This window comes from Delphinus delphis, chromosome 7 (assembly GCF_949987515.2).
Source record: "Delphinus delphis chromosome 7, mDelDel1.2, whole genome shotgun sequence".
NCBI lineage: Eukaryota > Metazoa > Chordata > Mammalia > Artiodactyla > Delphinidae > Delphinus > Delphinus delphis.
Window position 1 is genome coordinate 35022138 of NC_082689.1, and position 22796 is coordinate 35044933.

The 22796-nt window shown below is 37.5% G+C and overlaps 1 protein-coding gene across 1 annotated transcript in view; it reads left to right on the top strand.

The window, feature by feature from the left end:
- Positions 1-21154, top strand: part of KCTD18 (potassium channel tetramerization domain containing 18) — a 28577-nt gene extending 7423 nt beyond the window's left edge. Inside the window, exons 4-7 of the mRNA XM_060015605.1 lie at positions 2965-3158; positions 4263-4357; positions 10496-10598; positions 19481-21154. Coding sequence (XP_059871588.1) covers positions 2965-3158; positions 4263-4357; positions 10496-10598; positions 19481-19988 — 900 coding nt within the window. The 3' untranslated portion in view covers positions 19989-21154. The remainder of the gene's footprint in view (positions 1-2964; positions 3159-4262; positions 4358-10495; positions 10599-19480) is intronic.
- Positions 21155-22796: the final 1642 nt, after the last annotated feature.

Below are 22796 nucleotides of genomic sequence, written 5' to 3' on the forward strand. Positions count from 1 at the left end.
GGCTGTATTGGGTCTTTGTTGCTGCGTGTGGGCTTTCTCTAGTTGTGGTGAGCGGAGGCTACTCTTCATTGCAGTGCACGGGCTTCTCATTGCGGTGGCTTCTCTTGTGGCGGAGCACGGGCTGTAGGTGCGCAGGCCTCAGTAGTTGCAGCATGTGAGCTCAGTAGATGTGGCACACGGGCTGTAGAGCGCAGGCTCAGTAGTTGTGGCGCACGGGCTTAGTTGCTCTGCGGCATGTGGGATCTTCCTAGACCAGCGCTCAAACCCGTGTCCCCTGCATTGGCAGGTGGATTCTTAACCACTGTGCCACCAGGGGAGTCCTGTTGGAAGATTTTTAATCACAGTTTCAATTTTATTACTTGTGATTGGTCTGTTCATATTTTCTATTTCTTCTGGGTTCAGTCTTGGAAGGTTATACCTTTCTAAGAATGTGTCCATTTCTTCCAGGTTATCCATTTTACTGGTATAAAGTTGCTTGTAGTAGTCTCTTAGGATGCTTTGTATTCCTGCAGTATCTGTTGTAACTTCTCCTTTTTCATTTCTAATTTTATTGATTTGAGTCCTCTCCCTCTTTTTCTTGATGAGTCTGGCTAAAGGTTTATCAATTTTGTTTATCTTCTCAAGGAACCAGCTTTTAGTTTTATTGATCTTTGCTATCGTTTTCTTTGTTTCTATTTCATTTATTTCTGCTCTGATCTTTATGATTTCTTTCCTTCTACTACCTTTGGGTTTTGTTTGTTCTTCTTTCTCTCATTCCTTTAGGTGCAAGGTTAGATTGTTTATTTGAGATGTTTGTTGTTTCTTGAGGTAGGCTTGTATTGCTGTAAACTTCCCTCTTAGAACTGCTTTTGCTGCATCCCATAGGTTTTGGATCATCGTGTTTTCATTGTCATTTTTCTCTAGGTATTTTCTGATTTCCTCTTTGATTTCTTCAGTGATCTCTTGGTTATTTAGTAACATATTGTTACTTCTCTACAGTTTTTGAAGACATGTTTCTTAATTACCACTACTCATTTTTTAAGGCCAAAATTGTATTCTAGGAAAGTGTATTACCACGCCACCCAAAAGTTTATGGAGTTTTTATTCCTCATTGAATGTTTAACACTTTCTGATGGCTTTTTTAAATAGAACTCTTCTGCTCTTGAAGTTCTTCTTAAATTAAGAGCAGTACTGTAGTATGTGAGGGTATAGTGGGATTAATTCATTTACTGAAATGATATTTTAAAAGGATGGTCATGATAAATAAAAGATTGTATAAAATCCCTTACCTGATTTAGTGAGTGTAGCAGTTTGTTACTAAGCTAAAACATTAGTTTGATTACTTCACCTTGAGATCAGTAAATCTTTTTTTTAAGATGCTTCTGTTTTAAATCACATTTGAAATGTCTTTACATGACTTGAACAGCTTCATCTGTTTTGTCTTATTGATAAGTATTATATTTACTATTAATTAGCACCTTGAACATCTAAGAAAAATATTTTTCCTAGATAATTGTTCATAGTGAAAAGTGGTTTGAATTGGTTTGAATTCTTTGAGTTGGATGTCAGTGTTTAGGAGAGCAAGCTGACAGTATGGTTATTAGGAGTGCAGCATGAAGAGAAAGTTGATTTGGTTCCAGATCCCCTTTGGGAATTTGCATGGTTGTATGGGTTCTGCTATTGGAATTATTTATAAACTGAGTTGTCGAACAGTCTTTTGATGCTGTTTGCCATATCTGCAGAGTGGGGCTGAAAAAGCCTAACTGGAAAGTTGGGACAGATTAACATTCACCTTTATAGTCTTTCATTCTTGGTTTGTATGCACAACAGACACAGCATGCAAACATTCATTCTGCCAGCCAACTCCTATTTATTTCACATGTTTTTGACATATAGGACCCTGTTCTAGGGACTGTGTGGGACACAAAGAAATATGACATGCAGTTTTTGCCCTTGAATGGTTTATAATGTTGTTGGTGATTTTCATAGATGTGCAAGTGAAGATAAAAGCCAATACAGGAGTTAGATGGCAATATTAAATGAAAATGCAACACATGTTAGGGTCCTCTTTTCTTTCACTGAGTCAGTAAATATTAAGCATCTCCTTTGTATCAGGTACTTTTCTAGGGACTTGGGATACAAAACAAAACAGAAAAGAGTGCCTGTCCTCAGAGAGCTCACAGCAATAATGCTGTTTCTCCCAGGGAAGGCCTGTACCACTCCACTGGGTGAAGCCTTCTTCCTCTGTGCCCCTTAGCACCTCGTAGGCTTACCTAGTAGCACTTCTTACACTGTGTGCTGATGGCTTATTTAATGTCTGTCTTCTGCATCAGCTGTAAACTCAAGGAGGGACCCTGTCTCCTGCTCACCATTATGTCTCCAAGGCCTTAGACAGTGCTTATTATTCACACATAGGTACTTAGTATTCAAGTGATTGAGTGAATAGGTGGATAAATGCCCAATGAGTTCAGACAGTATATATCGAGTTCATATATTCATATCTTTCAGTGTAAAAGAACAAGTTAATCTGGTAAATCCATGATTGGATTTGGAGTTAAGAATAAGTATCAACTATGGGGCAAGTCAGTAGGAGGTAAAAGGAAGATTGAGTCAAATGGAAAATCGGGGGGAAAAGAAAGGGAAAAGAAAGAATTTTAACTTTTGCTTATTATATGAAGATTTTAAAATGATGTTGGTAGTGAGTCTAAAGGAAGAGGAAGTAAAACATAATTTCCATGTGGAAAAAGATTCTCTAGCTGAGAAGGTTTTGGGTTTTTGGGTGGTAATTTGCCTCACCTCCCCCAATACCCCAAATTCAACAAATGGTTTGGTTTTTAAAGGCATAAACAGTAGGCTGAGATATATAATCTTTTTATTTCCGTTATGACCAGCTGAAATTACAGCTTTACATGAAAGTAATAGAGCAAATTCATTTTGACTTTACTCCAGAATTAAATTCAAATTTTATATATTTTTTTGCCCCAGGCTTTAACAGACTTCTGTGATTCGTATGGTTTAGTTTGCAATAAACCAACAGTTTGGGTTCTCCACTATCTTAACACATCTGGTGCAAGCTGTGAGAGTAGAATTATTGGTGTATATTCCACAAAAACTGATGGAACAGATGCAATTGATAAGCAGCTGGGAGGAAGAATTCACAGTAAATGCGTTTTTAAAAGGTATGTCTGCGTTTAAATATGAAAAGGAACAAAATAAAGTCTTGGTCTCTTCTAAGAGGTGTTATTGAATGGAATATGTGGTTGACTAGGAAAGAAGCCAGTACCTCTCAACAGACAGAGTGAATCTCATAGCTGTCGAGATAGGCCTGTTTCATGAGGAGGTTGTAATTCAGACCATTTCACATCTGTATAAGCAATAGGCCATCTACGTGGTCTAGTACAGTGGTTCTCAACTGGGAGTGGTCATCAGAATCCCCTGAGAGGCATTATAAAAAGAGAAAAGAAAGAAAGAAAAGAAAAGCCACATGCCTGGGTATCTCCCCTCCACTATAGTCCAGGGACAGAAGCCTGGCCTAGAAGTCAGCAGGCCCACTGAGGGACCCAGCACTGGCCTGTGTCTTGGTGTCCTGGTTTGAGAAATGCTGAAAGACTTTTCATCTGGTCCCTCCCAACTTTAAAATTCTATGCCTTGAACATGTTAAATTCTTAAGGGTTATTCTGTTAATATTTTCCCTGTAACTCATTTATACTAGTCAATTCACTTAGCAAAATTTTTTTTTTTAATTCTCTGAGAGATTGGATTGGGTCACATGCCAGTGACTAATGCACGACCACATGAGCTTGCTGTTTAGATAATTAATATGTTATCATTTTCTGAGTTCTTTACAGGCAGGGATGTTTGTATATGATATATAAGTGCCTGACATAGTGCTAGGAAAGTTTTAGTCAAAGTTGAACCTTTTCTAACTTTACTGGAGTTAGGTGATTTTTTTAAGAAAACTTATTTTAAGAATTTGTTGATTTGTCTGCACAGTTTATATTGTGGAATTAACAAATACTTTACCGCAGTAAAAAGAGACTAAATGTAGGTTAGTACGTAAGTATAGTATATTATACTCATCTAGTATGTCGTATATAGAATATATATATATATATATATATATATATATACACATATATATATATATGCTTAAGGATCACAGAAGAACAACTACTCATTACCTACATATTTTTTTCCCTTAGTTAACAAGTACTTATTGAGTGTCTATTAGCTGTATATATACCTAGGTAGTATATTTTCATTACCTTTTGTAATATTTCTAGGGAGGCAGGAAATAATGTTCAGTATATTTGGAGCTATTATTCAGTAGCAGAATTGAAGGAAATGATGGATGCTTTTGATGCCTGGGAAGGAAAAGGTACAGTACAATTCTTTCATTTCATGGCAGAAAGTAGACTTTTCCTTAATAAGACAAAGCAAGTTCAAATACAGCATTTCTTTTTTTGAGAAAATGTTTTTGGTGTGGGTCCAGGTAGTTGTCACCTTATAGTAACACTGAGGCAGTTTACTTACAAATTTTTAAACCCCATGAATTGCTAGGTATTATTAATAATCTACAATACAGTAACCTAAAATACACTTTTGTTAGTTATGCTTATTTAGTTCAATTTAAAAAGAGTTTCTGGGGCTTCCCTGGTGGTGCAGTGGTTAAGAATCCGCCTGCCAATGCAGGGGACACGGGTTCAAGCCCTGGTCCAGAAAGATCCCACATGCCACAGAGCAACTAAGCCCGTGTGCCACAACTACTGAGCCTGCGCTCTAGAGCCCACGAGCCACAACTACTGACGCCCACGCGCCTAGAGCCCATGCTCACAACAAGAGAAGCCACTACAATGAGAAGCCCGCGCACCACAACGAAGAATAGCCCCCGCTTGCTGCAACTAGAGACTGCCTGCGCACAGCAACGAAGACCCAACACAGCCAAAAATAAATAAATAAATTTATTACAAAAAAAATAATAAAAAGAGTTTCTGTAGCACCTACTGTGTACCTAGCATTGTCCTAGGAAGTATACCTCTAAATTAAGCATAAAATGTGTAATCAAAAAAAAATAAAGGGAGAGAGAGAAAATGAAAATCATGCTGGGAAGATATCTAAAGAGCCCTTAGAAAACAAATATTCTTTAAATGCACACTTTGAAATTTGACTGTCTTTACCAAGCTGCTTATGTGAGTTGATAATAGTAATGCTGCTTGATATTCAGTGTGATATGTAGTTTACATTCAGTATCTCTTAGTCCTAAAACAAGCCTGTATGCTGGTTTACGATTTTATTGAAGAGGAGAAGTCTCAGAGAGACATGCCACTTGCTTAAAGATCACAGAGGGTTAACTGTTCTATGCCAAAGTTTTTTTTCTTAATTAACATGTATTGAGTGTCAATTAGGTGCAAGCACTATAATTAAGTCCTAAAATTGTCCAAAGATAAATAAGACACATCTCAGTCCTCAAATGATCTTAAAAGCTGGTAGAGACAGACATTGCAAGTCATGTAAGATTGAATAAGGAAAGGAAGAGGCTTTTTAAAACTATCAGCTGTTCCTCTTTCAGGCAGGATGCTAGTACCAATCCTTTTTTTCCTCAACTTTGCCCCACTCAGTTTTCCTCCTTTTTCTTTTCATATCACGCCCTTCAAACAGATAGGATGAAGTGTGTTGAACAAAATGCTATTCTCTTTAAGCTTATTACTTGAGATTGAATTGACTTTGAGACACTTGGGCTTATGTTGAAGAACTACCCCCCGGTGTTCTTGTCTCCTTTTGTGCCGCTGGACTAGCAGGCTGCCTGGGAAGCTTTGGGAGGGCCTGGCTGGGTTTCTTTCTACACTGACTCAGGAAGCTGGAGCAGAGAGCTGGGATCACTGACTTTAACAAAGCGTGTGACTGATTTTAACTTTTTAGAAAGCATGCAATAGAGTAACATTGTTATCTAACAAAGTTCTGGAGGGCCTGTGGAAAGCCATAATACAGGAAACAGAAGTAAGAGAAAGAACTATTGAAAGGAAGAAGACAGTTATTGTTATTTGTGGACAGTATGTCTTTGTAGAAAACCCGAAAATAATCGACTAAAGGTATTTCAAATGATGAGTTTGGTAGACTAAACTAGCTAGATACAATATAAATAAAGATTAGCAGCTTACTTTTGGTAAATTAATTAGAAATTATAGGAGAAAATCCCATTCACAATAGCAATAAACAAAAATAACTAGGCTGCGCCACCAAGAAATGCTTGGGTCCTTTACGAAGAAAACTGCTAAAATGTATTTATCTGTCCATCCATCCATCTATCCATCTATAAAAAAGAAGAGATGAAGATTACTGTGAGACATACCATGATCCTGAATGAGAAATCTGAATATTATAAAGATGTCAGTGTTTCTCAGATTAAATTATAGGTTTAACACAATTCCTACCAAAATATCAATGGACCTCTTTGGGAATCTTGAGGAAATGATCCTAAAATTCCTTTGAAAGAATAAACAGGTGAAATACCCCAAAACATTTTGGGAAGTAGAAGTCATTAGAGGGATGAGTTTAACTCTGTTTGATGGCCAAAATACTATATGTAGCTCTATACTAATAAAACCGTGTCTTTCTGGTACAAGAATAGATGCAGAGATCAGGAGTAAAATCCATTAAATTGATAAGAATAAAATCACTATGTGATAAGAAAGCATTAAATACCAATAAAAAAGGATAGATTATTTGGGAGAAAAACAGAACTTTAACCTCACATCATTTATGAAAATAATCCCAGGTAGATTTATGAATGAAAAATGAAACTATTATAGACTATAATGAAATGTAAGCAAATAACTGATTTCTTAATAGGGAAAGAAATTATAAGCTTAAAATAAAACATAAAGACAAAGAAGTTTGATTACATAATATTTAATGTATTAACTTTAAAACATAAAACATTATAAATAAAATTTAGAAACTAATAAAAAACTTGGATAAAAGTGTTGCATTAACTGGACAAAGATTACCCTTATAATAAAGAGGGTTTATTTAAATTCATTAGAAAACCAGCTCAACCCTACTACAAATAAATGTATAAGGTTCATGGCCATAAAATTCCCAGAAAAGGAAATAAATGTGGCAGAGGTTCAAACTCATTATCAATGAACTATACATTAAATGAGAACTATTTTTTTATATACCAGATTAGTAAAGATCTCATGAATTCTTGGCAGGAATAAAGTTCATATTACTTTTTTTGGAAATAATTTATCAGTATGTATCAATAGCATCAAAATTGTTCATATTCTTTGAGCCAATAATTCTACTTCTAGAAATCTACCTTAAAGACAAAATCAAATGCAGACAAAGGCTTATGAACAGAGATGTTCAACTAAACATTATTCATAATAGGGAAAAAATAAAAGCAATCTAAATGTCTATAATACAGGGTTAAATACACATTGGCACATCCACAGGTTATAGATGGATATAGCTATTAAAATTATTTTGAGGGAATTCCTGGGTGGTCTTTTGGTTAGGACTCCACACATCCACTGCAGGGAATATGGGTTCGATCCCTGGTTGGGGAACTAAGATCCCGCATGCTGCGTGGCTGAAAAAATAATAATGATAAAATAAAATTATTTTGAATAACTTTTTATGTTGATGAGTGCGCATGATAAAGTAAGAAATGGTCAAAAGCAGAAAACAAAATTAAATATAATGTGTTTTCAATTATGTGCATATCATACGAATAGAAAAAAGACTGGAATGAGATACATCAAAATGTCATGAGCCACGATTCCTAGTTTTCGGATTAGAAGTGATTTTTATTTTTTTTTATATATACTTTTCTATATTTTCCAAGTTTTGTACAATGAATGTGAATTATAGGCAGGAAAAAAATGAAAGTCTTAAAAACAAATTGCAGTATATCCTTTTTTTTTTTTTTTTTTGCGGTACGCGGGCCTCTCACTGTTGTGGCCTCTCCCGTTGCAGAGCACAGGCTCCGGACACTCAGGCTCAGCGGCCATGGCTCACAGGCCCAGCCGCTCTGTGGCATGTGGGATCTTCCCGGACCGGGGCACAAACCCGTGTCCCCTGCATTGTCAGGTGGACTCCCAGCCACTGCGCCACCAGGGAAGCCTGCAGTATATCCATTTAAAGGAATACTCAGAAATAAAAAGAGATGATTATTGATACATATATCAACATGGATGAATCTTCAAAGCATCATGGTAAAGAAGCCAGACACAAAAGGCTATGTGGTGTATGATTCCATTTATATGATACTTTGGAAAAGGCAAAACTAAGGAATGGAGGACAGGGCATCAACTGTGGAAGGGTAGGAGGGAACTTTTTGGGGATGATAGAAATGTTCTGTATCTTGATTGTGGCCATAGTTACATGACTGTATACATCTGTCAAAACTCAGTGTACTTAAAAAGAGTGAATTTTATTTTATGTAAATTATATCTCAATAAACCTGACTTAAAAATAAAAACTTAATGGATGAGATTTGGTGATGGCTTTGTAGCATAAGTAGGTTTGGGAGTATGATCAAGCAGTTCTAGAAAGTTGTTGTCTTAAAATGAGGTCCATAGACTTCGAGTATTTGGACATGTCTATTATATATAATAACTTATGTGCCCAGCTTGCTAAGTTGTTTGTTATTACTAGCCCTTTAATGATTAAAAAAGAAGACACCAGATTCCTTCTTGGGACTTAAAGGTTACTGTTGTTTTTAATACCAAGCAGTTTTTATTCAGCATCATTCTTTAAGCCTTTTTTAATGTGTCTATGTATAATTTTTATGGTTCTTTTTTTTAAAAATGAGGTGAAATTCACACAGCATAGAATTAATTACAGTATACATTTCAGTGACATTTGCTACATTTACAGTGTGTGTAACCAGCACCTCTATTTAGTTCCAAAACACTTCTGTCACCACAAAAGGAAACCCAGTATCCATTAAGCAGTTACTCTGCATTCCCCTCTCCCCTCAGCCCCTGGCAACTACCAGTCAGCTCTCTGTCTCAGTGGATTTGTGTATTCTGGATATTTATATAAATGGAATCATACAATATATAACCTTTTGTGTCTGGCTTCTTTCACTTAGCATAAGGTTTTTAAGCTTCATAAGAATACATTTTCAGGGACTTCCCTGGTGGCGCAGTGGTTAAGCATCCGCCTGCCAATTCAGGGGACACAGGTTCGTTCCCTTGTCCGGGAAGATCCCACATGCCGCGGAGCAGCTAAGCCTGTGCACCACAACTACTGAGCCTGTGCTCTAGAGCCCGCGAGCCACAACTACTGAGCCCACGTGCCACAACTACTGAGCCCACAAGCCACAACTACTGAGCCCGCGTGCCACAGCTACTGCAGCCCGCGCGCCTAGAGCCCATGCTCCACCGCACTGAGAAGCCCGCGCAGCACAACGAAGAGCAGCCCCTGCTCGCTGCAACCACAGAAAGCCTGCGCGCAGCAACGAAGACCCAACACAGCCAAAAATAAATTTAAAAAAAAAAGGAATACATTTTCAGCTTTCAATCAGAAACATATCAAACTATTATATATAGAATGGATAAACAACAAGGTCCTATTGTATAGCACAGGGAACTGTATTCAATATCCTGTGATAAACCATAATGGAAAAGAATATGAAAAAAAATATATATATATATATACACATACACATATGTATGTATGTATAACTGAATCACTTTGCTGTACAGCAGAAATTAACACAACATTGTAAATCAACTATACTTCAATAGAATAAATTTAAACAAAGAAACGTATCAGATTTAAAAATTAAGTGAATTTGACTGGAATCTTGGCCTGCCACATTAACACAGATTATTCTTGTTTGAAAAGATGCCTATAAGGTATTGATACCTCATATTCATATAGTGGTTGCCTCTTACAGAGTGGTTCACAAAATTTATCTGATTTGATGATTGCAGCAACCTAGTGAGGTAGACAGGGCAAGTGTTAGAACCCCTACTGTCCAATCCTTTCACATTACTACCAACACTGTGACTTATAATAAAGGCACCTAACATCTCTTGAGTGCTAAGTCTGTGCCAGGCCCTGTTCTAGGCATTTTGTTTTTATTTTCTCATTTAATTATCGCAGCAAGGTATGTACTATTATTGTCATCATTTCACAGATGAGAAAATTTTCCCAAGGTGATATGATTAGTGAGTAACAGAAATGGGATCCAGACCCAGGCAGTTTTGGCTCCAGTGCCTGTGCCCTTAACCAGCATACACTCAGTTGCCCAAGGTCTGTATAACGACCTCTGGTTATCAGTGGCAGAGCTGGGGCGGCTGGTAGCCAGCTCTTTCTGGACCCGGGTCATGAGCTATGCCACTATTGCCCTGACTCTTCTTGGGAGCACTTCCTGCTTATACTTCTCTTCATCAAATGGGAGTCATGAACCTTAAACTTTTTCTGGCCGGTCTTATACAAAAGTGTTGCTGAGCCTTTGGCAGTGGACAGTGGTTCTCTAAATTGTCTTTTTATCTTCCAGGTGTTAGCTACTGGCGGGTGCCTCATGAACTGATAGAATGTTGGACTCTGGAAGAGCGGCCTTTACATGGAAGCCTACGTCACATGGCCCCAATTCGAAAGAGGTTATCTGTTCTTTGTTGATTTTTAAAAAATTAATCTATGACCTATATTTTTACTGCCTCTACTGGGGGAGTGAATAATGGTTCTTGACCTCATTGAGCTTATTAATCACCTAGGTGAATATTCTGCCTTACCATCAAAGTATAAATCTTTATTTATTTATTTTTGGCTGCATTGGGTCTTCGTTGCTGAGTGTGGGCTTTCTCTAGTTGCAGTGAGCGGGGGCTACTCTTCGTTGTGGTGCACAGGCTTCTCTGCGGTGGCTTCTCTTGTTGCGGAGCACGGGCTCTAGGCGTGCGGGCTTCAGTAGTTGTGGCACACAGGCTCGGTAGTTGTGGCTCGCGGCCTCTAGAGCGCAGGCTCAGTAGTTGTGGTGGACGGGCCTAGTTGCTCCACGGCATGTGGGATCTTCCCGGACCAGGGCTCGAACCTGTGTCCCCTGCATTGGCAGGTGGATTCTCAACCACTGCATCACCAGGGAAGCCCCAAAATGTAAATCTTGAGGGAATACCCTGGCAGTCAGTGGTTAGGACTCTGTGCTCTCACTGCCGAGGGCCCGGGTTCAATCCCTGGTCAGGGAAATAAAATCTCACAAGCTGTGTGGCGTGGCCAAAATAAAAAAAAAAATCAAATGCAAAGTTACCAGAACTATGTAAAAAGTGGAAGTAATTCTTTAAAACTGAGTTATATGGTATGTTCTTTTTGGGAGACTATGATTTTAAAAATACTACTGGACACAGTGAGAATGCTGTGGTAAGTATTTTTCCCCACTAAAGTGAAATCCCAGATTTTACTGGCAATAGTCAAGAAATTTATTAGACTTAATATTTGAAATTTCCTGTGATTTATTCTGAATCCCTTTCTCCTTCCTGTTACCACAAATAACATTTTTATTTAGTAGTATTATCTTGTGTTCTATGAAATCATTAGCACTGAATTCACTCCACATCTGTGTCTTTCACTGTGGTTTAAGTACATTTAAAATTATATTTCATTTTCATTGTCTGGGTAGTATTCATGACTTTCAGACATTCTGATTTCTTGATCATCTATTCTAGAATTTGATTCAGGGCCCGTATGAAATTTCAGACTGCTTTCTTACTTTTGCCCTCTGGATCTTTCACAGAGGTGCAGAGAATTTTATTCAGTTTTTAGTAGTAAATCATACGTTAAAACAGATCTTTTTGCTTAAAGGCTCTCATTTTATTATCATTTATTTTGGTGTTCGAACTTATAGTTAGCAAATATTATTTGGGTCTAGAGCAGTAGTTCTCCATTGGGGACAGTTTTGTTCCCCAGGGGATATATTTGGTAACGTTTGGAGACACTGTCAGGTGGGGGATGTTGCTGGCATCCAGAGGGTAGAGGCCAGGGTTGCTTCTAAACGTCCTAGAATGCAGGGGGCAGCCCCCCATGACAAAGAATTGTTGAATCCCAAATGGCAATAGTGCTCAGGTGGAGCAACCTTGGACTAGAGTCCAGTGGAAAATGTGTACAAAATATAAAGCAAGCAGAAATGGTTTTATGGAAACTCTCCTCTGTGTTAGTTGTCTTTTTCCTCTGGGATTTTATTAAGTATCATTTTTGATTCATGGACCAGGTAACGATGACTTGGAAGCACTTGTGAGGTCCCAAAGAACCATTTCTCACCTACAAAATTTTAGTTATGTTCAGTAGAGTTTTGAGGTTGAATATATTATATTTCAAATCACTATGCTATTATGATCCCATTTCCAAAAATCAGAGTTCAGTATCTTATATTTGCCTCTGAAAACACAACAGTGCTGAGTCAGAGGAAGAAGACTTGGAGGATTGCCATTACACATGTTCAGAAGGTGATCTTCATGAAGTGAAACTGATGGAAGCAGTGGAAGGAGCAGGCAGGCTTTTGACAGTGGTTGCTTGACAGTTTGACAGTTTTAAGGTCATTTAAAATAATGTTCCATGTGACTTTTTTCCTTCATTTTGTTGGTATAGTGTATCATATTGACTGATTTGTGGATGTTGAACCATCCTTGCATCCCTGGAGTAAATCATCATGTGTGTTCCTTTTAATGTATTGTTGAATTCAGTTTGCTAGTATTTTTTTTTGAGGATTTTTTGCATTTATGTTCATCAGGGATATTGGTGTGTAACTTTCTTATGGCATCCTTGTCTGGTTTTGGTATCGGGGTACTACTGGTCTTAATGAATTTGAGAGTTCCCTCCTCTTTTGTTTTTTGGAAGTGTTTGAGAGGGACTGGTATTAATTCTTTGAAGAATTGGTTTGGTAGAATTCACCACTGAAGCTGTCTGGTCCTGAACTTTTGTTTGTTAGGAGATTTCAATCTCCTTAGTAGTCATTGGTCTGTTCAGATTTTCTATTTCATCATGATTTAGTCTTGGTAGGTTGTATGTTTTTAGGAATTAATTCATTTCTTCTAGGTTGTCCAATTTGTTGGCATATAATTGTTCATAGTAGCCTCTTATTATCCTTTGTATGTCTATGGTATCAGTTTCAACATCTCCTCTTTCATTTCTGATTTTGAGTTCTCTCTTTTTTCTTGGTGAATCTAGCTAAAGGTTTGTCAATTTTGTTTATCTTTTCAGAAAATCAGTTGTTAGTTTTATTGATCTTTCCTATTGTCTTTTTAGTCTCTATTTCATTCATTTCTATTCTAATCTTTGTTATTTCCTTCCTTCTGCTAACTTTTGTTTGATCTTTTTCTAGTTCCTTGAGGTGTAAAGTTAGGTTGTTTATTTGAGATTTATCCTATTTCTTGAGGTAAACATTGCTATGAACTCTCTTAGGACTGCTTTCACTGCATCCCACAAATTTTGGTATGTTACATTTCCATTTTTATTTGTCTCAAGGTATTTTTTGATTTTTCTCTTGATTTCTTCTTTGACCCATTGGTTGTTCAGTAACTTGTTCAATCTCTATGTATTTGTGAATTTTCCAGTTTTCTTTGTGTAATTAATTTCTAGTTTCATACCATTGTGGTCAGAAAAGGAGCTTGATATGATTTCAGTTGTCTTAAACTTACTGAGACTCATATCGTGGCCTAACACATGATCTATCATGGAAAGTGTTCCATGTGCACCTGAGAAGATTGTGTACTATGTTATTTTTGGATGGAATGTTCTGTAAATATCTGTTAAGTCCATCTGGCCTAACATGTCATTTAAGGCCAATGTTTCCTTATTGATTTTCTATCTGTAGGATCTATCCATTGATGTAAGTGGGGTATTGAAGTTTCCCACTATTATTGTATTGCTCTCTGTTTCTTCCTTTAGTTCTGTTAATATTTGCCTTATTTTTTAGGTGCTCCTATTTTGGGTGCATTAATATTTACAAATGTTATATCCTCTTGTTGGATTGACCTTTTTAAGATTATGTAATGCCCTTTTTTGTCTCTTATTACAGTCTTTGTTTTAAAGTCTATTTTATCTTATATAAGTATAGCTACTCCAGCTTTCTTTTGATTTCTTTTGGTTTGCATGGAATATCTTTTCCCATCCCTTCACTTTCAGTGTGTGTGTGTCCTTACACTTAAGTGAGTCTTTTGTGGGCAGCATATAGATGGGTCTTGTTTTTTGATCTATTCAGCCACTCTGTGAATTTAATCCATTTGCATTTAAAGTAATTATTGATAGATATGTACTTATTTCCATTTTGTTGATTGTTTTCTGATTGTTTTTATAGTTCGTCTCTGTTCCTTTCTTCTCATGCTCTCTTCCTTTATGGTTTGATGACTTTCTTTAGTGGTATGATTATATTCCTTTCTGTTTATCTTTTGTGTATTTACTATAAGTTTTTGCTTTGTGGTTACCATGAGGCTTACATATAACAACTTGTATCTATAACAGTCTGTTTTAAGTTGATAACAACTTAAGTTTGATTCCATTGTAAAGCTCAACATTATACTATCCCCTGCCACGTTTTAGGTTTTTGGTGTCATATTTTACATCTTTTTATATTGTGTATTCCATAACTAATTATTGTAATCATAGTTATTTTTATTACTTTTTTCTTTTAACCTTTATACTAACTTTATAGTGATTAATATACTACCTTTACTATATATTTACCTTTCCAGTGAGATTTATTCTTTCATATGTGTTGTTACTAATTAGTGCCCTTTCTTTTCAGCTTAAAGAAGTCCCTTTAACACTTCTTGTAAGGCCAGTTTAATGGTGATGAACTCCTTTAGCTTTTGTTTGTCTGGAAAACTCTTTATTATTCCTTCAATTCTGAATGGTAATTTTGCTGGGTAGAGTATTCTTGGTTGGATTTTTTTCTTTTACTACTTTGAATATATCATGCCACTCCTTTCTGGCTTGCAAAATTTCTGCTGAAAATCTCCTGATGGTCTTGTGGGGGTTCCTTTTTATATAACAAGTTATTTTTCTCTTGCTGTTTTTAAGATTTTCTCCTTGTCTTTCACTTTTGACATTTTAATTATAATGTGTCTTAGTGTGGGTCTCTTTGAGTTCATCTTGTTTGGAATTCTCTGGACTTCCTGGATCTGGATGTCTCTTTCCTTTCTCAGCTATATAGTTTTCAGCTATTATTTTTTCAAATAAAATTTCTTCTCCTTTCTCTCTGTCTTCTTCTGGGAGCCCTATAATGTGAATGTTAGTCCATTTGATGTTGTCCCTTAAGTCCCTTAAATTATCTTCACTTTTTTTCCATTCTTTTTCTTTATTCCTGCTTTTATTGGGTGAATTCCACTGCCCTGACTGAGTTGACTGATCCTTTCTTCTGCTTCATCTGGTCTGCTGTTGAACCCCTCTAGTGTGTTTATCAGTTCAGTTATTGTATTCTACAGCTGCATGTAAATTTCCCCTTCAGGAGACACTGGCACTTTGGAGTGTGGCAGAAGGTGGGTGCGAAGATAGCACCCACCCTATGAGGTCTCTGGGAAAGATTATAGTCAGCCCCTAGATGCGTGTTTAATTAGAAGTCTGCCCCTCAGGCTGCAGTCATGATGATCAGCTAACAGACCTCCTTCACGGAAAGACTGAGCTTCTGGATCTGTTGCCTCTTGTTGTGTGCTGGGGTGGTAGCTGTTTAAGAACTCTTTCTCCATTGGTTACAGTCCTGTGGGACCCACAAGCATAAGCCCTACTGGCCACCAGAGCCATGCAACGTAGAGGTGTCTCTTGGCAGCATTTGCAAAAATTGGGGTACCAGACAAGGCTATGAGCTCCTTTCTGGGTTAACACCAATTGTTACAGTCCCATGGGACCAGGAATGCAAGCTCCACTGGCCTCCAGAGCCAGGCAATCAGGAGTTGTCCCCTGGCTAAGAGCCATAAAAAGTGAGGGTTCCAGATGAGTGTAAAAGCTCTCTTCCGGGAAATACTGGTGCTCTGGGGCACAGCAAAGGGAGAGCATGAAGATGGTACCTGCTAGTCTTCATTCCCAGAGAGTGTTCCAGCAGGCTTCTAGATGTGTGTGTTAAATTAGACGCCTGCCCCTCAGGCCAGCACTTTTCTATCAGCAGGTGAGCTACTTTACTGTTTAAGTCTGAGTGCAATTGGCCGCTTTTGAACTGGGCCCTGGGGTGGGTGAATCTGAGCATGTGGACCCTTGAAGAGCTGTTTATCAGATTGCTATAGTCTTGTGGGCCTCGGGACTTGAACCCTGTTGATTTTCAAAGTTAAATGTTTTGGGGGCTCATCTCTCAAGTGCATGTCTTAAAAACTGGGGAGCCCGATATGGGGTTTGAATCTTTCCCTCCTTAGGGAGAAGATGCAGGTTTTGACTTTCTTCCTGGTTGCGGATTACTGCATTGGGGGACGGGTTTATGGCAAGATTGTGTTCCAGCTTCTCCTACCTGCTTCAATGTTGTTTTCTTCTCAGTTGCCCAATATGTAGTTGTCACTCAGCCGGCCTTTAGGTTTTATTTAAGAGGAAATTGTTCCATATATAACTGTAAACTCAGGGTGTCCATTGAAGGTGAGTTCAGTATCTTCCTATGTTGTCATCTTGAACTGGAAACAATCTATCAAATGGTTTTTATATCATATCAAAAATCATATGATCATCTCAATAGACGCAGAAAAGATATTTGACAAAATTCAGCATCCATTTATGATAAAAATTCTCAGCACAGCAGGTATAGTGAGGATGTACCTCAACATAATAAAGCCTTATATGACAAGCCTACAGCAAACATACTCAGTGGTGAGAAGCTCAAAGCATTTCCTCTAAGATCAGGAATAAGATAAGGACCCCCACTCTCACTGTTTTTACTAAACATAGTATTGGAAGTCCCAGCCAGAGCAATTAGGCAAGAAAAGTAAATTAAAAATATCCATATTGGAAAGGAAGAAGTAAAACTGTCACTGTTTGCAGATGACATGATATTATATATAGAAAACCCTAAATACTCCACCAAAAAACTGTTAGAACTAATAAACAAAATCAATACACAAAAATCTGTTGCATTTCTATATGCTAATAATGAACTATCAGAAAGAGAAATTAAGAAAATCCAGTTTATGGTTGCATCAAGAAGAATAAAATGCCTAGGAATAAATTTAACCAAGGAGATAATAAAAAACCTGTATGTTGAAAACTGTAAGACGTTAATGAAAGCAATTGAAGAAGACACAAATAAATGGAAAGATAGTCCCTATTCATGAATTGGAAGAATTAATATTATTAAAATGCCTGTATTCCCCAAAGCAATATACAGATTCAGTGCAATCCCTATCAAAATTCCAATGACGTTCACAGAAGTAGGACGAACAATCCTAAAATATGTATGGAACCACAAAAGACCCTAAATAGCCAAAGCAATCTTGAGAAAGAAGAACAAAGCTGAAGGCATCATGCTCCCTGATTTCAAACTATATTCCAATCTATAGTAATTTAAATGGTATGGTATTGGCATAAAAACAGACACACAGATCAGTGGAACAGAAGAGAGAGACTAGAAATAAACCCATATATATAGGCCAACTGATTTACAACAAAGGAGCCAAAAATATACAATGCGGAAAGGTATCTTCAATAAACGGTGTTGGGAAAATTGGATATCCACATGCAAAAGAATGAAACTGGACCACTATCTTACACCATACTACACAAAAATTAACTCAAAATGGATTAAAGACTTGAATGTAAACCATAAAACTCCTAGAAAAAAAAATAGGTGGTAAGCTCCTTGACATAGGTCTTAGTGATGATCTTTTAATCAGACATGAAAAGCAACAGAAGCAAAAATAAACAAGTGGGACTACATCAAACTAAAAAAGCTTCTGCACAGCAAAGGAAACCATCAACAAAATGAAAAGGCAAACTACTGGATGGTAGAAAATATTTGCAAATCATATATCTGATAAGGGGCTAATATCCAAAATATATAAAGAACTCATACAGCTCAATAGCAGAAAAACAAACAATCTGATTCAAAAATAGACAGAAGATCTGAATAAACATTTTTCCAAAGAAGACATATAGATGACCAATGGGTAATGAAAAGATGCTCAACATCATTAATCATCAGGGAAATGCAAATCAAAACCACAATGAGATATCACCTCATGCTAGTTAGAATGGCTGTCATCAAAAAGACAGGAAATAAATGTTGGCAAGGATGTGGAAAAAAAGGAACCATTGTGCACTGTTAGTGGGAATGTAAATTGGTGCAGCCACTATGGAAAATAATGTGAAAGTTCTTCAAAAAATTCTAAGTAGGACTAACATATGATCCAGCAATTCTACTTCTGGGTGTCTATCCAAAGAAAGCAAAAACACTAACTCATAAAGATATATGTACCCCCATGTTCATTAAAGCATTATTTACAATAGCCAAGATATAAAAACAACCTAAGTGTCCATTGATGGATGATGATATAAAGAAATTGTGGTATGTGTGTATATATATATATATATTTGCAACAAATGGACCTTGAGGATATTATGCTAAGTGAAATAAGTCAGACAGAGAAAGACAAATACCATATGAGCTGTCTTTTATGTGGAATCTTAAAAACAAACAAACAACAAACAAACAAACAAAATCCAAAGCAAAAAAACAGGGAAATGATTGGTAGTTGCCAGAGGTGGGGGGGGGGGCAGTGGGAGAAATGGGTGAACTGTTTTTTGTTTGTTTGTTTTAGTTTAAACAAAATGAATAAAAAATAAATTAAATAAGGTAAAACAGTGTTTCCACTTCAGGCTTTTTATAGTGAATGGCAGCTCAGCTGAGGAATCTTTGAAGGTTTGTCCAATACTTCTCGAATTCAAAAACCGTCTAACTATACCATGAGTTCGACTATTCTAGCAGTTCCCAAAATGTGTTCCATAGCATGATAATTTTACTGGGTGCCAAAGGGTGCATTACAGAATGATTGGGAAATATGGATTCAACAAAGCTAAACAGGTGTCTTTAGTATAGAATCTTTAATTTGTTAATATAGAGTTTAAAGCTTTAGGAGGAGAATAACATATGCAGTAGCATTTCTCAAGTTTATTTGTGAAACCCTTTTTTCCTCAGTAAATCTCTTGAAACTGCTATTCTGGGAAAAACAACTTGAGATACTCCTGGTTATCCTCTGGATCACATCAGAATTTGTGAGAACTGAGTAATGTGCTGTGTAATTCCAGTGTCATGCTCCAAATTTTAACTTGCTGGTATTAACATTATGTGTGAGTTTGAAAGAGTGTATTCCAGTTGAAACAATCTTTTGTAAACTTGCTAATTTACTTATTGACCTTGGTGGGAGATGAGAGATGAGGTAGGTTGATACCTCTTGGCTCAAATTCTTGACGAAAACCTTTTTATTCACCCTGAAGGTAGACTTTGGAGACGTTTTCATTAGTTACATAACCTGTAACTGCTGGTTTACAGGACCAGCTGTTTGACAAGAACCTGCTTCTCTATTTACAGGCGACTGATAGCGCCCAATGAAGAGGAAGAAGGAGGCGTGAACTGTAAGACTGGTCCTAAGCCAGTACGATTTTTGGGGCCTTCCACCAGCACCCAAATTAAAGTCAAGAACTCGGCTTCCGTCAGGGTGCCTCCGGCCAGTGTACCGCAGCCCTGGTCCCGGGCATCCGTGAACCCGGCTGCAGGAGGAAGGGCAGCTCAGCGCTCTGCACCGTTGAAAGCCCCGTCCCCGGTGGGCACAGGCCTGCCCGGGCATCCCCAGGCTGCCCACGAGACCGGGGGTGCTGAGAACGGGGCCATGCACCCACCTCCAGCTAAGGTTCTGCTCTGCGACAAAAAGGCCACCCCGCACCGAGTGATAAAACTGAAGCGGACTCCCTTGTGCGCTACGGGGCCTTCAACGCCCGCCTGCACCGTGGCCAGGCCGGCAGGGCCCACAGAGCCGAACCCCGACGCCGCCAGCGCCCTGGGCACGCGGACTGAGAACGGGCAGGGCCAGGCCGATTGATGGAAACGGGGACTCAGGGTGTCCCGTTTGCCTCTCCGAGCTTACAACCTGTTTAATACAAATAAGCGGCACTCTTTCCCGATGCAGTCAGGATGAAAACTTGTTTCTTTCTATTTAGGGTGAATTGTGTGAAGTAGGAATGGAGGAGGGAGACTGTAAGTGGTTGGGCCTATTTTTACTTCTCATTTTCCCAACGTTTAAATTATTTGTCTAGGGATGGTTTTAATTTCAGGTTTTTTAATGTGTGTGGGCTTTTTTTTTTTAATGTTTAATTGGTATTAAGGCAACAAAACAGTAGAGCAAAATCATCCCTAGCAAGTCCACTTTGTTGCTGAAATAATTATAGATTTTAGGCACTTATTTAATGTTACTCATTGCAGCCCAGGGATAGGAGTGAGATTTGGGCTTAGCTTTCAGTCTGGTGAAATAGAGAGGGTGATATTAGTGCTTCCCAGTGCTATGTCCCAGATGGGGGGAGATTTGAGAGAAAATGTAGATCAAGGTGAACTCCCTGCAGGGCACTCTCAGTCTCAAAAGGTAGCATGAAAAGAAATGAGGGGGAGGGGGAAAAAAAGACAATAATTTGAGATCACACTTTGACTTCCACTTAATGGAACAATTTTCTTTCCTAGATTGGCTTTTCTTACTCTTTTCCTAGCAGATTTAGTTATACCTCGCAAGAAGATTTCTTGGAATAAGAACTATATAACATGTCATGGAATGAACTGTTAAAATATTTTTTCATTTGGGTAGTGAAGTTTTGAAAGTACTTTGAAGAGAAAGTTTAACTTTTTAACTAAAGTTAATATTTTTTTTCAGAAATGACCATTAAAGAGTTATTCTGATGATACAATATGATTTTTTATCATACAGTTTCCACATAACTTGAATTTAATATTTTAAAACAGAGTATTTTGATTAATCTTCTATTTTTTCACAACTATTTAGTTGTATGTGTTTACACGTACATGTTATGTTTTATAATTGGATCACATATTTCTATCTTCAGTGAGCAGTATGCCGTCAGTGTGTTAAAAATAAGTTCATAAAGCAAGGTACTTTTTACTCAGTGCTTATCATTGTACTTTTACTGGTTTAAAAGAGTAAAGTAAATATACTCAAAACATTACTTTTTACAAAATAAAAAAACCCTTTCCGTAAAAAGTGACATTTTTCTGTGACTGTACTTATTTTTAAGCCTTGGAGCCCTTTGGTAGTTTGAAAGCTTGTTCGTTTATATAGGTTATCTATTTCTGCTCACAAAATTGCTTTCTTATCTAGTTAATGTATGAAATCGTTAAACCGATTTTGGATAGCTATCCAAATACCAGCAGCCTTTTTAAAGTAAGTGGTTTATTTGGCTAGAAAAAGTGAATATTTAAAACTAAAGATTCATGAATGATATTCCCCTGGGGAATATATAAAATATTCAGTCACCTTGCAAAATACTATTACATAGAATCCAGATCTTCTGAAAATTAAAGACCATAGTGAGTTTTGAGAACTTCCGTTTAGGATATTATTGGTATTGTTTGATCTACAACATTTTGAATTGCTGATTCATGTAAGAAAATTTTATACTAATAGACGTGTATTTTACACATAATAAACATTTGTCTGGAAAGGAAACATGTTGAAGGTTAATCATGGTTGATTCAGTCAACAGCCTGCATTTCTTTACATCAAGTAGTTTAAGGGACGTCTATTGAGCACATTTGGCTTTTATAAGAGGAGAGTTTTTGGAATAACTATTGGGCCATGGTTCAGCTGAGGTGGATAGGGACAAACCATCCCTTATGGGTATCAGGAGTCAAAATCAACTTCAGAATGCTCCAGTAACTTGAACATTACTTTATTTGGGTGTGGTTCCCTGGGGATTAGGTTCATTCGCATGAAGACACGTTTTTCCTAATACTAGACTCTGTAAGCATAAGAGTTGGTAACTCATCATAACCCATTGGTCTTCCTGGAAAATAAAAATTTTTTTAAAGGAAAGCATGTTTTATAAACAGTGATTCAGTGTCATTACTTTGGAAAAGTAGGTTTGTGCAGTTGTTGGATCAGAGGACGCAACAGAAATTCTGAATGGTAAGTAGAGTATTTAGGTACCGCTCATATTAAAAAAGATAATTGACTATGTCCTTCCAGGCAATCTGTGTTGAAATCTGGTTTGCCCTGATTAAAACTGGTTAATTATAAGGTGGAGAGGCTAAGGCTGGCAGTAGGAATCTACTGAAGGATTTGTTTCATTTGTATTTTTAAATAATAAGTTTTTGTTTCAATATTGCTTTATGTTAGTTTATGAAGTATTTTCATATATTTTATTTCACTGTGTTCAGTTTGCTTTTTAGTTTCAGAACAACATAATGAAGGTAGTCTTTTCCAGTCCTTTAGAGATCGAGAAAATGAGGTTCAGTAACATAAAGGCTGTACAGTAATGACCGCCCCTTCACACACACATTTTAGCCACGTAATCTAATTTCACAGAATGCCACAGCAGCACTGATCAAAGGAAAAGCCAGAGGGAGGAAGTAGATGTCAAATTGTGGATTTGTTTAATATTTAAAGCTTTTGAACAGGAAGGTATTATGGTGTTAGGATCACATGTCTGACTTCTACTAGAGAGTGACTGCCACCTCTGTACTTGCAATGCCTGGTACACCGTAGGCCTCGGGTAAATTGCTGACAGGGCAACGCCCCCTCCCGCAATTATTTTATAAACTGTACCTGGTAGCGGTCTTTGGGGGCGCAGAAACTGATTTCCGACCTTGCAAAATTTATCCTGTCAGAACAAAGGAGATGCTGGCG